The 16,029-nt window shown below is 35.4% G+C and overlaps 1 protein-coding gene across 8 annotated transcripts in view; it reads right to left on the minus strand.

Moving 5' to 3' along the window:
* Positions 1-6,585: 6,585 nt before the first annotated feature.
* ANK2 (ankyrin 2) overlaps positions 6,586-16,029 on the minus strand; it is a 325,566-nt gene continuing 316,122 nt past the window's right edge. The window contains exons 45-50 of one of the 8 annotated variants that reach the window (XM_074272626.1): positions 14,926-15,018; positions 14,373-14,456; positions 14,088-14,252; positions 12,667-12,837; positions 11,261-11,352; positions 6,586-8,920 (exon numbers count right to left, since the gene is read on the minus strand). In XM_074272626.1, the coding sequence (XP_074128727.1) occupies positions 8,737-8,920; positions 11,261-11,352; positions 12,667-12,837; positions 14,088-14,252; positions 14,373-14,456; positions 14,926-15,018 (789 nt within the window). In that variant the 3' untranslated portion in view covers positions 6,586-8,736. The remainder of the gene's footprint in view (positions 8,921-11,260; positions 11,353-12,666; positions 12,838-14,087; positions 14,253-14,372; positions 14,457-14,925; positions 15,019-16,029) is intronic. The other 7 variants (XM_074272627.1, XM_074272628.1, XM_074272629.1 and 4 more) reach the window with 7 other exon arrangements.

Genomic DNA, 16,029 nt, shown 5'->3' on the forward strand with positions numbered 1-16,029 from the left:
CTGGAACTGATGGGTCAGGAAGGGTAGGGGGATTTTGGACTAGGGAAAGATCCAGTGATGCCAAGGATGGCGTTGGACAAATAGGATCAGCCAGGTTGGTGTTCTAGGAGGTATTAATAAGGCAGTCAGAGATCCCATGGCGCCCTTTGAAAGGAGTAGATGTATACATTGAACCAGAAGGTAGTAGCTGAATTGAAAACTGCTACCTGCCTGGGAACAAAGGGTGAACCTTTGGGACTTTTCCCACTTCTGGTGGGACATTTGCTGAATAGTTAGGATGATGTGGGGTGGGGGGGTAGGTGGAGGGGAAAAGGTTTCAGGATGGTCTTGGTCTGCTGATCAAAGGTTTGGGTGGTCAACTTAAAGGAGTTGTCCCCTGGGAGTGAGCACCACCTGGCATCAGGGCACAGTCGGACTGGAGGGTCTATGGGGGCTCTAAAGTAGAAGCAGGGAGCCAGGGTGGGATCTATTGTTATAGGAGGTTCTAAGCCTGAGGTGGCAGAAAAGAAGAGAAGACAATGAGAATTGTCTGTTCATATCCTTTGACCATGTATCAATTGGAGAATGGTTTGATTTCTTATAAATTAGGGTCAGTTCTCTATATATTTTGGAAATGAGACCTTTATCAGAACCTTTAATTATAAAAGTATTTTCTCAATTTATTTCCTTTCTAATCTTGTTTGCATTAGTTTTGTTTGTACAAAAGCTTTTTAATTTGATGTAATCAACATCTTCTATTTTGTTATCAATAATGATCTCTAGTTCTTCTTTGGTCATAAATTCCTTCCTCCTCTACAAGTCTGAGAGGTAAACTATATTATGTTCCTCTAATTTATTTATGATCTCATTCTTTATACCTAAATTATGGACCCATTTTGATCTTATCTTGGTATATGATGTTAAGTGTGGGTCCTGCTTAATTTCCAGTTTTCTCAGCAGTTTTTGTCAAATAGTGAATTTTCTTATCCCAAAAGTTAGGATCTCTAGGTTTGTCAAACACTACATTGCTATAGTTATTGACTATTTTGTCTTGTGAACCTAACCTATCCCATTGATCAACTAATCTATTTCTTAGCCAATACCAAATGGTTTTGGTAATTGCTGCTTTATAATATAGTTTTAGATCAGGTACAGTTAGGCCACCTTCATTTGATTTTTTTTTTTCATTAATTCCTTCGAAATTTTCGATCTTTTGTTCTTCCATATGAATTTTGTTGTCTTTTTTCTAGGTCATTAAAATAGTTTCTTGGGAGTCTAATTGGTATGGCACTAATAAATAGATTAGTTTAGGGAGTATTGTCATCTTTATTATATTTGCTCGGCCTATCCAAGAGCACTTAATATTTTTCAAATTATTTAAGTCTGACTTTATTTGTGTGGAAAGTGTTTTGTAAATTTGCTCATATAATTCTTGACTTTCCTTTGGTAGATGGATTCCCAAATATTTTATACTCTTGACAATTATTTTGAATGGAATTTCTCTTTGCATCTCCTGCTGTTGGTGATGTATAAAAATGCTGGGATTTTATGTGGATTTTTTTTTGTATCCTGCAACTATGCTAAAGTTATAAATTATTTCTAATAGCTATTTAGTAGAATCTCTGGGGTTCTCTAAGTATATCATCATATCATCTGCAAAGAGTGATAGTTTGATTTCCTCATTACCTACTCTAATTCCTTTAATCTCTTTCTCAACTCTTATTGCCGAGGCTAGAGTTTCTAATACAATATTGAACACTAATGGTGATAGTGGGCAACCTTGTTTCACTTACTGGGAAAGGTTCTAGCTTTTCCCCATTACATATGATGCTTATTGAAAGTTTTAAATATATGCTTCTGACTATTTTAAGGAAAAGTCCATTTATTCCTATCCTCTCTAGTGTTTTTATTAGGAATGGATGTTGGATTTTATCAAATGCTTTTTCTATTGAGATGATCATGTGGTTTTTGTTAATTTGGTTATTGATATAGTCAATTATGCAGTTTTACTAATATTGAACCAGCCCTACATTCCTGGTATAAATCTTACTTGGTCATAGTGTATTATCCTGGGGATGATTTTCTGTAATCTTTTTCCTGTATTTTATTTAAGAGTGTAGCATCAATATTCATTAGGGAGATTGGTCTATAATTTTCTTTCTCTGTTTTCAACCTACCTGGTTTAGGTATCAGTACCATGTCTGTGTCATAAAAGGAATTTGGTAGGGCTCCTTCAATCTCTACTTTTTCAAATAGTTTATATAGCATTGGTGTTAATTGTTCTTTAAATGTTTGGTAGAATTAACTTGTAAATCCACCTGGTTCTGGGGATTTTTTCTTAAGGAGCTGGTTAATAGCTTGTTCTATTTCTTTTTCTGAAATGGAACTATTTAAACAATTTACTTCCTCCTCTGTTAAGCTGGGAAGCCTATATTTTTGGAGATAATCATCCATTTCACTTAGGTTATCAAATTTATTGGCATAAATTTGGGCAAAGTAACTCCTTATTATTGCTCTAATTTCCTCTTCATTAGTGGTGAGTTCTCCCTTTTCATTTTTAAGACTGACAATTTCATTTTCCTCTTTCCTTTTTTTAATCAGATTTACTAAAGGTTTTCCATTGTGTTGCTTTTTTCATAGAACCAACTCTTAGTTTTATTAATTAATTCAATATTTTTTTTTTACTTTCAATTTTATTGATCTCTCCTTTTATTTCTAGAATTTCAAGTTTAGTGTTTGACTGGGGGTTTTTAATTTGTTCTTTTTCTAGCATTTTTAATTGCAAGCCCAATTCATTAATCTTATCTTTCTGTATTTTATGCAAGTAGGCCTCTAGAGATATGAAATTTCCCCTTATTACCGCTTTGGCTGCATCCCACACATTTTGGCATGACATCTCATTATTGTCATTTTCTTGGAAGTTATTAATTCTGTCTATGATTTGCTGTTTCACCTAATCATTCCTTAGTATGAGATTATTTAGTTTCCAATTATTTTTGGGTCTATTTTCCCCTGGCTTTTTATTGAATGTAATTTTCATTGCATTGTGGTCTGAAAAGGGTGCTTTTACTATTATTGCATTTGAGTTTGAGGTTTTTATATCCTAATATATGGTCAGTTTTTTATAGGTTCCATGAATTGCTGAGAAGAAATTGTACTCCCTTCTGTCTCCATTTAGTTTTCTCCAAAGATCTAGCATATCTAATTTTTCTAGCATTCTATTTACCTCTTTGACTGCTTTCTTATTTTGAGGTTTGATTTGTCTAATTCTGAGAGTACAAAGTTGAAATCTCCCACTATTATAATTTTGCTCTGGCTGTAGCTTTAAGACTCTGGAGAAGATATCTATGGTAAGCAGAAAGAGCAGTACAATCATGATGGGAGTTGGGGTCCCAGGAAGGCCTTTCAGAGGGAAAACTAGCTTCTACCTGATTATTTTATAGATCCCCCACCAGGTCCAAATACAACCTTTCTAGCTTCCCATTTAATTTTATCTCTCTCCTCAATAGTGAAGAGGATGGTGAGAAGTTGCTGACAGTCATCCCATGTGGATTGGTGGGTATATAAAACAGATTAGAAGGTTAATCAAAAGTTGTGGTTTCTCAGAAAATGGAGGATTCTGAGTTTTTCAGTTACATATATCATTTAGAAAAGGGAACATAAACTAAGAAGGGGACCACCATTTCCCTTAGAGGCAGAACAGTTTTTGGGAAAACTGGGGCTGGATAGACAGATACCAAAGCATTGTATGAAACTCTGCCTTGGGTACAAGAAAGCTAGAGAGACAGAGAAGATGAAAGGGAAGGCGGAGTGGGAAACAGTACAGGAGAAATAGGGGAGGCAGGAGGCAATGGGAAGAGATCTGGCTTTATGAAGCTCCTGTGTGCAGGGAGGAGGGAAGAGAAGGTCAAGTTCTGAGTGACCAAAATGCAAATACCATTTTTCATAGTCAGAGCCCTCAGCCAGGAAGTGGGGGTAGGAGACAATTTGACCCAAACATCAATATAGGGATACTGATGTGGATGGCCAGGTTCACCAGTAATTATCTGGTGTACTAGTTGTGCTATGAGTCTACATATGTGGCTTCTGTTGGCCATCACACTCCAAAGGAAGGCCTCTCCTTTTGGTAAAACAGTTTTAGTTTATCCTTTCTCCACGATATTCCATAATCATGATGATGTTTAAATGTTTCAGATAAAAGATTAAGAAGGTAATCAAGTGGAGTTCCTTCCTTTGAAGCAGAAGAGTCCTGAAGATCCCTTATGTAATCCCCACTCCTCTCCTCCCCCCACCACCATATCTGGGTTCACACCTGTATCCACCCTTGCCTGGAAGCTCCCCATCTGCACTTGAATTGCCGCCTGAAGATTCAAACCTCCTGAGTCTCTTACTTTTCATCATCAGCTCCTTTGTCAGATTATCTTCCACTCCTTTCCACCTCCCTGACCTTCTTCCTTTGAAGCAGAATTTCCCATGATAAGGTGTCTGAGTTGACAGATAGCCTTATACCACTTAGGGAGAATTCCTAATAACTTTGAACACTGCTTTTTCTGACAGACTACCCAAACCTTTTCTGTCCCTTTACAACTAATTGCCAAATTTCTCAATCAAGGCTCTTAAAACTTAACAGAGTTCTTAAATCAACAAAACAGACTGATAATTCACACAGAACACAGAACACTAATCACACAAACATTTAACATATACAAGATAAGGGCAAGCTTCTGGAATTTCAGGAATGCCCATCAGGGAAGTTTTTAACTCAGCCCTCTTCCCTCCCAGAAACCCAAACGAGGCTTTTATAATAGGCTTCCAAACTCCAGTTTGGCTCATTTCTCTGCCTTTATAGAGAATTCCCAGATATAAAAAATATCCAGAACCAGGATTGTGCCAACAGCACGGCACCTAGAACCAGAACCAGAACATAGACTTGTGTTCTAGAACACCCAGGGTTGTTCTATAACCCTCAGAGTTGTGTCACTGGCACACAGAACCAGATAGTGCTTAAACACACTCAGATTTGTTGTCCAAAGATATTCAGACCAGATATGTGTCTTAGAAGACACTCAGACAGATAACATCATACAGTGCCCTGCTGAAGTTTCCTAGAAATCCACACCCACCAGCATGTTATTCTCTTTGGGGCCCAATTGCTAGCAAACAGATACAGACAGATCAAATTGTGTCCTAAGACACCCACACTTAAACTTTCCTGTGGCTGAAATGGGGGTGTCAACAATGAGCCTTGCTGTGGCTGAAGACTGTTAGTCCTTTGTGGGAATTCTGGAACAAACCAGGACTATCCTCTCCAGCAAAGAGCCCAGATCTCAGTTGCTCCCAAGGCTCCAGGCAGAGGCCCAAAGGTCTCTAATCTCTAATCCTGCTCTCAGTTCTGATATCTCGCTGGGGCCTCCAAAATAAAGAGCCAGAGAAACTGAGACAAGATAGAGACTAGAGTTTTTAATATTTAATTTATTGGAGAGCTTAACTGATTCCCTGGATCAGACTTTTGTCTCAAAGTATCCAGTACTGAATGTGAGACTTTAAGGATTTTTATAGGTAGGACTTTAGTGAGAAGAGAAACAAAGGCAGAGAGTAGGAATTTTCAGGGACAGACCATAAGTTTGGTTCTGACAGACTGGGGGTGAGAACTATAAATTCTTACAAATTGGGAGTTAATGAAGTATCCAGCTAGAGACAGGAAGTCTGGAGAGATAGAGGTAGAGGATGCCAATTAGGTGTCTGAGATAGGATATCTGGAGTCTTATCTTTTGGAATGCCAGAATGGCCAGATCTCTACAGCCCTAATTATCTCAGGCCTAATGAACAGAAAAGGGTGGAGCTAGCATACTAACTCAGGGAAATTGAGATATTATAATTCAGGGAAACTAATGCAGGAAAACTGAGGTAGAACAATTCAAGGAAATTGTGGCATAACACTTTGATTTCATTTAATTGCAAAGATTTATAGCTTAGATGAGTTTGTAGAATGCTTTGCATTCTGTATCAAACAGCTTATAAATAAACCAATTTGCCTAATTGTAGATAAAAGAATATCATCAAATCAAAAATATGAATTTGAATTAGACCTTTCTAATCTATGACTATCTTAATTACATTTTAAACATGACCACTACAGACATTTATTTGACATCCACCACGTACAAAACAGCATAGTAGGTAAAGTTGGTAAAATGAAGGAAGTGAATAGCCATAGCCCAAGAGAAAAGAATAACTTCTAAACACTGAGAGATAGTATTACCTCCTACCCAACTATCCATGTTGGAGCACATTCCTATAGCAGTGAGAACAGGAAAGTCCAGAATGGTTTATCTACAATCCCAGCTATTTAAAAAAATCCATGCCATCTTTCTCATCATCATCTTCATTGTTGTGATGATTTAATTTGTAGCTGCTTTCAGAATGAAGATTCTTCAACCTTCACATTGACATGAGCAATAGCTGGATATTCATAATCCTTTGGAAAATAATATGAGCAAGAAACTTAACTTTTCCATCTAGTCAATGATTTCCTAGATCTGTAATAATGTACCAGACTCCTGGAGAAGAGAGTGAGTTTTAAGGAACAACAAATCACGATTGCTACATTTAACACTTGTACAATTTATTAATTAAATCAGCCATTGTACACATTGCAGCTATGTGTTGTTAGTGTATTTTTTTCCTTTAACTAATACATGCCCTCATAGATATATTCAATTGGTGTTATCACCATGGGAACAAGATGCTGATTCATCAACTTAAAATTCACTTTTTTTTTCTCACAGTATTCAAGTTTTTTGATAACACAGCAAAAAACCAAAATCAAAAAAGGTGAATAACCATTATGTTGTTACACAGACATCATCTGCACCGCAAGAAACACAAAAGAAATGCTTTTCTTGAGCTCCATTAAAGGTCAATCAATGCTGTTCTTGACAAGGAGAAAGCCAGGATGTGTCTTAAATGTTCCACTCTAGTCCTCTCTCATTTTGACTGCCAAAGAACACTTTATTTTCTATCTGACTGCCAAAAAGTGCTAGTACTGGAGACTTAGAAGCTTTGGCCTTTGAGCAGCTTTGCCTCTCAAGAAATATTTGTTTGTTTTTTTTTCCCCTCTTGGCATTGTTATTTTAATGATCAAATGCCATTGTATGCAGCCTTTGTTTTGTTTTGTTTCACTTTTAGAGCAAAGAGTGAATCATTTTTCCCCCACAACAGGAAAAGACCAGATAGAATTAGAAAATTTTCAGTCCCTGGAGGATTGACTCATTTTTCCCCCCTTTAACTTTGAATATACTTTATCAAATAACTGATTCAAAATGTATATTGTTTATACGTAGATATTTGTGTGTTTTATATATGTGTGTTTTTTTGTGTTAAAATACTACACAGCTCCAACCACTAGAAGAATAAGGTATAGGACATGTAAATTTTTCAGATTTTATATTCCCTTCTTTGAACCAAACAAAAAATGCAGAAATATTCTTGTAAGTTTTTTAGCATGTTAGCCAAAAGTGTAAACAAAAAAAAAAATCAAAAATACTAACCAAAATCAAATCTTCTGAACCTCATTACCAAACAGAAAACAATCCCATTCTGAAGTTCAAAACTGATTTCTCAGTGCTAAGAATAAGGATGATAAGCTCTTAATATGATTATAAGAGGATTTTGGTTTTGGGGTTGAGTTTTGTAAATGCCACATGCATGTATCTGGGAAGAGGCAATCCAGAAAATTTAAAAAACCAAACAAACATGGTGAGAGTTTAACTTTGTGTCTAGCAAGTAAACCTTGTTTTCCACTGAGTTATCTACAATGCAGTGGCCAGCAGAAGGTACCACACCAGTAAGACAATGTGATGTACTAAAGCAGTGAGAACAAAAAATGACTATGTTATATCTATTTAATACACCCTGCCCATGAGTCCCAAATTGGAAAGATCTTAAGATTCAAATGTACCATAGGATGTAGTTTAGCTGCTAGAGATTTGATTATTTAATAATTTTCTTTAGTTCTCCAATGGTTTTATCCCCCAGAATTCTTTAAGTGGCAGTTAAGAGTCTTAAAGTGTAGCTGGGCACAGCTAGTGGGTACTTCACAGTAAAGGGCTGAAATTGAAAGGTCATCACCTGACCCTTACAGTCCTTCATGGTGAGAGATCACTAAGCTGGAAGTCCTATGGTAGCTTTTGCACAGATCTGTATTTTTAGTCGATTGTGTTAGCAATATCTTTATTAATCATTGTTCAGCAATTTCTATACCCTTTATTCCAGGATAATAAGTGTAGTCATGATAGACATTTTCTTTTAAAGTTTTGTAAGTTCAAGCACTTTAGCTATACACAGTCTATATAGATATTTTCATCAGAATATCAGAACATGAAGAGGCCTGCAGATGGTGTTGTCCAGATCAAAGGATTCTCATGGAACTAGCTGGAAGCAAAGGAACAATTGAGGTGGCAAGTTCCCAGTACAGCATAAAGATAACAATTTTGTGGGTAAACTATCCAGAATGAAGGATACTATCTTTGGTCACAAATCAGCTTTGTGATTTTTGTGACTTTCTGGTCACAATTAAAAACAAAAGGAAAGAAAGGGCAGGGTGGGGAGGAGGAACCAAAGTCACTGTGTGATAAAAATAGAAATGCCAGTATATATCATTAATTAGGCAATTTGTGATCACTACACCTCCTGAAGAAAGTGAAAGCTGCATACTAAGTGGGTATGTAGTTTTCTTTATAAGATGCGGGTAGCCCCTCATTTGGCCTCATGCTTCCAGTCCTCTCTACAGAAATGTCTAAGAAATTGCTGAAGGTCATGCTGGAGGTCATCTGGTTTTAGTGCTTCTGGTGTATCTTCCATCTGTTCCAAATGAATGTGTTTTTCATGCCGGTCCTTTACTACGGTCCTCTTCTGTCTCTTGGCTTTATTCATTGTTGTCCTAAAGGAAGAAAGGAAAGAAAGAATTACTCTCTCTGTGTGACTGTCTCTCAGTATCTGGATCTCTGTCTCTCTCCTTCTCTCCCTCTGGAAGTGCAGTTTTTGAGATATCCAAGAGAACAGGTGAATAAACCTTGGGAATCCTAGAACAAGAGAATGGAGGAGAGAGTTGAAAATGGATCACATAATTACAGGTCAATAATATTACAGTGTTTAAAGTTATGACCCACCAATGGGCTATGTCACATTTTATCCTACACAATAGTCTCCTTAGCTTTTGCTGAGATCTGTATCACTCCAGCTCCTGAAGTGTATCTCATGTACAAACCATTGTTCTGTGCTGGTCAGTTCACCTGATGTCAATTAACTATCTAATTTTGTACAAATCACTTAACCTTACTGGGTCTTGGCTTCCTTCCTTATCGAAAAGATATAAAAGGGTCATTTCTAAGGTCTCTTCCAAATTTTAAAATTCTATGTGAAGGGAGGGAGAAAAAGAGAGAGATTACTTGGGTTTCTCCTAAATGGTCTATCTGAAGAACGATAATCTTAAAAATTCCAGAAATCCAAATAATATGTTTTGTGGGGGAAAAATTCTTAAAGAATGTATTTGAATTCATTTTATTTGAAGTTAAAAATATGTAAAACAGCTATTGGTTCCAGTCCAGTGGACAGTATGAATTCTAACATTGCAACTACTTCATTGGATTCATTATTTGCTCTAATCAGGACCTAGCAATATAGAAATAAAAATCCTGCGAGATGTTTAGTAACTGTTACTACTTTTTGCATTTGGCTGAAAAAGCAGATAGTGAGGGAGCCTCTAATTTCTTCCTGCAAATTTGGCATGCTTAATGGGTTTTAAATATCTACAGAGAGCAATGGGAGTTTGAATAGTAGCTTTCTACTATAGTGGTTTATTAATCTCATTAAAACTTACATGAACTTCTCAGCATTAAAAGAGAAGTTAACTCACCGAAAGCAAAATATAGTGATTTCTCAAAGGCTTTTTGGTGGATCAGTGACTAAAACTGTAAACTTTTAAAAACAGGAAAGTCAGATTCTCAAATGGCTATTCATGGTTCTGAGCACAAATATTGCTTTCTGATTTTATGGGCTGTTTCTGGAAATACAATCTGCAATTTCTGTTCAGTATCTCTAAATGCAGTGAAATATCAAAAGAGAAATAAAAATCAAGTCCATGCTATTCATCACTCATGCAGAGATGTTAAAACATTAATTAAAAAAAAGGCTACATACTTTACAAAACTATTATTTAGGAGATTTCCCAATGAACATGATCTCATTGTACCAACAGGGCACTCTAAAAAAGAGATATGGGGGCAGCTAGATGGCACAGTGGATAGAGCACCAGCCCTGAAGTCAGGAGAACCTGAGTTCAAATCTGACCTCAGATACTAACACTTCCTAGATGTGTGACCTTGGGCAAGTCCCTTAACCCCAATTGCCTCAGGGGGAAAAAAGATATGGTCCCACTAGCAAGTTTATTATTTTGTATTTTAAAATACTTGTTATTATTGCACGCAATTTTTTTTTAATTTAAGCATTTATTTTGCTTTGGAGGAAATAAATTACTCTCCTGTTCCTAATATCTGCTTTGTACATTGAGAAAACCTTCTGTGGGGAAAAAACACAACTTTTAGTCCCTTTTAGGGGAGACTCTAGACATGTGTCAAATTTAAGCTTTATTTAAGAAAATTTCCCTGGAACTCTTGAATGTGAGAAATGGTTCAGAGATTGAGAAAAGTTTGACATTGTTCTGGGGAGAGAGGCTGCTTCCAGGATTGAGCCTGGCTTGGGTGAGTCCAGCATAGAGATCTCTTGTTGGAAGGGAGGTCCTAGGCCACCAACAACATATGAATTTTCTGTATCACTATATATATGCATGTCTCCTTTTGTAGAGTGTAAGCTTCTTGATGGCAAGAATTATCATGATTTTGTCTTTGTAGCCCCCACTACTTCTACTTGACATATTGACTTACCAAAGCTTGTGATCTAATGATAGCATTTTATCCAGCAGCTGTGATGTGAAGGGCCATCAGCAGATTTAGGGATCAGATATTTAGGCAAGATCTTGAATACTGACTCTAGTTCTTTCTACTGCTGTGACCTTATATGAAACCATTAAAACTCAGAATTCCCATCTCCCCAACAGCAAAATGGGCATTATAATATATTCCTATCTTATATTTTGCCAACCAAAGCACTGTAGCATTGTAACTATTATTATAATTGTCCCACCACAAAAATCCTTTGTATATTGTTAGTTGATTAATATTTCCCTATCAAAATCAAAGCACCATAGCATGCCAAACCAAACCTTTTAATAATTGATCCATCCTCTTTCATGATTTCATTTTCTACTAAACTAGGTAGATGGACTTTCCCATGGCTACCTGCATAACTCAAAGCCTGAAATAAAAACGTAATGCAAAACAAAATCCTATTATTAAGTCATAAACTCCTCAAGGAAACTGAATGACAATTATTAATCCAGATTTAATATGAACACAAAGGAAAAATAACTGACAAGCAATTTTTAAAAATTTTGGTTATATTGAAAAACTACATTTTTAATCAAATATGATGTTTTCTTCTCAGCTTAAAAAAAAGCCAGTGAATTCCAATTGCTTTGAATTTAGAGGGTAAGGAGGCAAAACAAAGGCATGGAATTTACCAATTACTCTACAACTCCCTATAAACATTCATTAACACTCACTAACAATTATGCTTTGACTGCTATTTCATTTCTTCCTCCATCAACTGTCTTTGTAGTGATGTAAATGAAAAATGAAATAACCAAAAAAAAAAAGAAAAAAAGAAAGACAAAAATCAGTATCCTGTATGATTCACACTTTGATAATCAAAAGTTTGCAATGATTCCAGAATGTCAGTATTTGTAACAAAAATTTCTCCCACCCAAAGTTAAATTAAAAAATTAAATGGACACACCATTTATGTCTCCCTCTCTTCACACATGATCTGTTTATAGTAGAGAGAGAACACATATATATTTATTTTTCAACCAGCTTTCTTTTTGTTGGCTGAGCCATAAATGCCTACCCAATAATTATTGTAAACTTCATTGAAGAAAAGACCAAAGAATGCTCTGGCATCAAGATTCTATATGACAGTACTAAATCTAATAAAATGAAGTACAAATGAAGTAGAGTTTGGATATGAAACTAAAAGAAACATTTAAATATGAAAAACCAAGAAGTGTCTGGATTTTCATACAAAATTCATCTTTGACTGAAGGAAATTCAGTAGCCAAAACTAGCATCCTTCCAGATTGTTTTTTTAATATTTCAATACATAGAAAATTTTTGTAAGGAAATGAATTCTAAATTTGTAATTTATGAAAACTATAAATTATAGAACTTTATCTTTGCTTTTGATTTTTATAGAAAGTAAGTGAATTCCCAAACTTCTTATTCATCAAAACCAGAATTTGATGAATCTTATTACTTTTGATTTATGCATAGAGAATATCCATTATTTTACTTAGTTCTTTTTATAAATATCTAAAATTACTATGAAAATTTAATTTGTGACATTCTGTGAAAGTCTTCCCAATCAAAAGCATCCATTTAAAAGTTACAATTATAGGCCAAAAGAATTGATGAATAATATTCTATTGAATGATTATCAAAGAATTACATACATTAAAAATACATACATACACATATTAAAAATAAAATATAGACAATGGTGATGCTGCTATACCTCTTCAAAGTCATCTTTGGCTGATGGAAGATCAGTAGCTAAACTAGCATCCCCCAGATGTTTCTCCATCCTTTCTCCATGTACCATGGTTGTCTTAACAACTTTGCTGACCTTACGGCCTTCCACAGGCTCAGACTGAAATTGTGAAACACTGGGCTCAGAGAAAGTTACCTAGTGAATGGGGAACAGACAGGATACAATTTCAATCTTATACCATGCAATTAATTAATATGCATTTATGTCAGTTTCTGAATAAGTGGAAAAAATTCACAAGAGAATCACCAGAGCATTTCAACCTCAATCATTAGTAAACTTGAGACCAATTCAAAGTAAAACTGATTCACAGCCTCTTTTAGTGAAAATACTTTCAATTAAAAAATAAGGGGGAAGAAGGTGATCAAAATAGACACTTCTGTTAAGTTTACATAAACTGCTTGAGGGTTACTTGACCTCAACAAAGGTTGTGTTTATACAACAATAAAAACTACCAGTTACTTTGGTGAAAGAAACTGGTTGGTTCTGTTTTATGAAAGCATGACCATTAAGCCATTTGTAGACTTACTACATTTTGGGGTATAAATTTGGTTATTTTAGTGTTGTATGGACATAATACAATGTTCTCCAAGAGTTACAATTTTGGCTTAATTCCTATGCCTATGAGAAGTGGGGAAAGCTCATTTGCTTTAAAAATAGGACAACTGGTCACTCTGACAACTGCTAAGAGGCTCAGGAAGGATGGAATAGGACTATGTTTTCTTTGGTATAGGAAATTCCTAGATGAGGCAATTTCCCTCTACCAATAAAATTTTCTATGACTTAAAAATTATTACTCAGCCAATAGAGATGGAGTTTGAACCCAAGGCTTTAAAGCCAATTTTATCCATTATGTTACACTGAAATTTTAAAAACCAACAACCCATACCATTGATCTCCAATATCAAAATCTCATTGGAATCCTTGGAATTCTCTTAGAAATAGTTTACAGCAGTTCCGAATACATTTATTTATCAAAAATAGCTTTGAAAAGACAGGTATTTCACAAGAATCACTGACATATATGTGCATAATTTTGTTATGTTGTTTACCTAATAGACTCCATCAATTACTAGTGATTTGATTTCAGTTCTTTCTTACATTTCTACAATCAGACTATGACATGAATAGAGGATGGAAACCAAATTATGAAAAACAGACAGTGGAAAAATGAGAACAAATCTGTCTTTATTAAAGTTAACACAAAATGGCTCTTCCACAACAACACAAAAAATGGGAATGTACTCTGCTCAAAACTATACAGGACAGACAGGAGTCAATCTCAATGAGTTTTCTATCTCACCTCCCTCCTTGACTCCTCTGAATTCTCTTTCCTATTTTCCCATATACTAAGTTATCTTGGGATATTCAGAGTAAGCTATGCTTACCTCTGACTGTTCACTATTGCTTTTCAACACCACACGTTTTATAACTTTGGAATAACCATCTCCTTCTTCAATGATCACAGGCTCTGGTAGAGTTCCACACGTAGTAACTTCTTCTTTTTCTATGCCCTCCGGGGATAGGTACCGCCTAATGACCTTTCTGGTGACCTGTAATTATCATTATCATGATTGCACCTTCATTTTGCTTTAAAAAATTGGGTTATGAATAGGTCTTTAGTGGGAGGAAAGGTATGAAAAACCCAAGTGATAAGATAAGAACAATCATACCTTCTTCACTACAGTGTGTCCATGTTCATCAATATATTCTTCTTCTGTCACTGTTTCTGATGGTATGTCAGGCATTTCATTTCCCTAAATAGCCAAGAGAACTATGTCATACAGTGTGCATTTAAAATAAATTACTCCCAACTGTTTAAAAATAAAATAATTCAATTAAAGGAGTTGAAAAGCATCACAAAAATACAAAGACCTGTAAGTAGTTTAGTTATATATATATTTTTTAAAAGGGCATGCAAAAGCAAAACCTAGGTTAAAGAAAAGGAACAAAAACATACAATGCTCATAAGATTGATGACTTTGAAAATACCAGATCTTACTGGTCCTGTCATTTGACATTAGGGAAACAGGTTAGAATTGCATGAATCACTCCCTACATTTCTTTTCAAACAAAACATGTTAGCATGGTAGGATCCATTTTCAAATGCCCATGCATTATTCAGAGAACGTGCTAAACCCTCATTGCTGCAAGGGCATGGGTCAATCTCAGAAGGTCATCTGGACAAAGCTGTCCTGATTCGTGCAATAATTTCACAACTTGTACCTGTATTATCACCCGGCGATGAACAACCCTGGTGGTTACCATAGCATCCTCATCTGAGCTGTCATCCAGCTCACCTAATTCCTTGGTGAGCTCCTAGTGGAAGCAGGGAAGTATGGCTTTGTTTAATATACTAAACATTATTTAGCTATTGGTTTCTGCCTAAGTTCACATTTGATTTTGAAAGTATTTATTCAGGGCTTTGATTTTATGTCTTTATTTGGGAAAACTGCCAAGAATCATAAAGTAATTTCTCATTGGGATATAAATGTATTAAAAAAGGCAACTGTAGCAATGAATTTTCCCAGGAAGAATTTTGGTTTTGATTATGGTGATTGATAAATGCCATCTTGAGTCAAACTGTTACTCTGAAGGTTGTTATAGCATCATCTGTCAAATTCTGGGAAGAAGAAATGACAGCTTTGCTTTTGTTCAGAGCTACTATCTCATATGAATGTGACTGGATGAAAACCTAAAATTAAAAATGACATAATTAATATTTGTATTGGGTCAGCTGCATACAGATGGAAAATGATTAATTTAAAGAATAGTAATTTCTAGTAAAATACTAGAGACAGCATGGTAAAATTTTTAGAAATTTGAGCTTTATAGTGGCATTCTTTCAAAGAAAGGCAATGTAGTTCAAGGTACAGGGAACTCAAAAGTAGCATTCAAATCTGAATTTTTCTCACTGAATTCCCTCAATGTTGTGTGACTTTAAAAAAAGTAGGCCTGCTTCTCTATCTCCTTTTCTCCATTTGTAAAATGTATGCTGAGTTGCTACTGAATACATTTTCATTGTGTACTATTGAGCCCAGGAGAATATTTTAAGGCTGTATACTAGATGTAATTTTGGTAATATAAGAATCCTTGATGTGCATGACATCCCAACCCCTAAGACCCAAGATTTGGGGCAGCAATGAATAATGAATATCATTTAGGTCGAACTGATATTTTTATACAAAAAGAAACTGAAGCCTGGAGAGTTTAAATGACTTGTCACTGAACATACAGGTAATAGCAGAACTGAGATCTGAAACCTGGTCCTGTGAATCTATCTATACCATTCTTTCTAATAATGGAAATACATTATTTCCTATAGTGTAA

The sequence above is a fragment of the Sminthopsis crassicaudata genome, chromosome 6, assembly GCF_048593235.1.
Source record: "Sminthopsis crassicaudata isolate SCR6 chromosome 6, ASM4859323v1, whole genome shotgun sequence".
NCBI classification, from domain to species: Eukaryota; Metazoa; Chordata; class Mammalia; order Dasyuromorphia; family Dasyuridae; genus Sminthopsis; species Sminthopsis crassicaudata.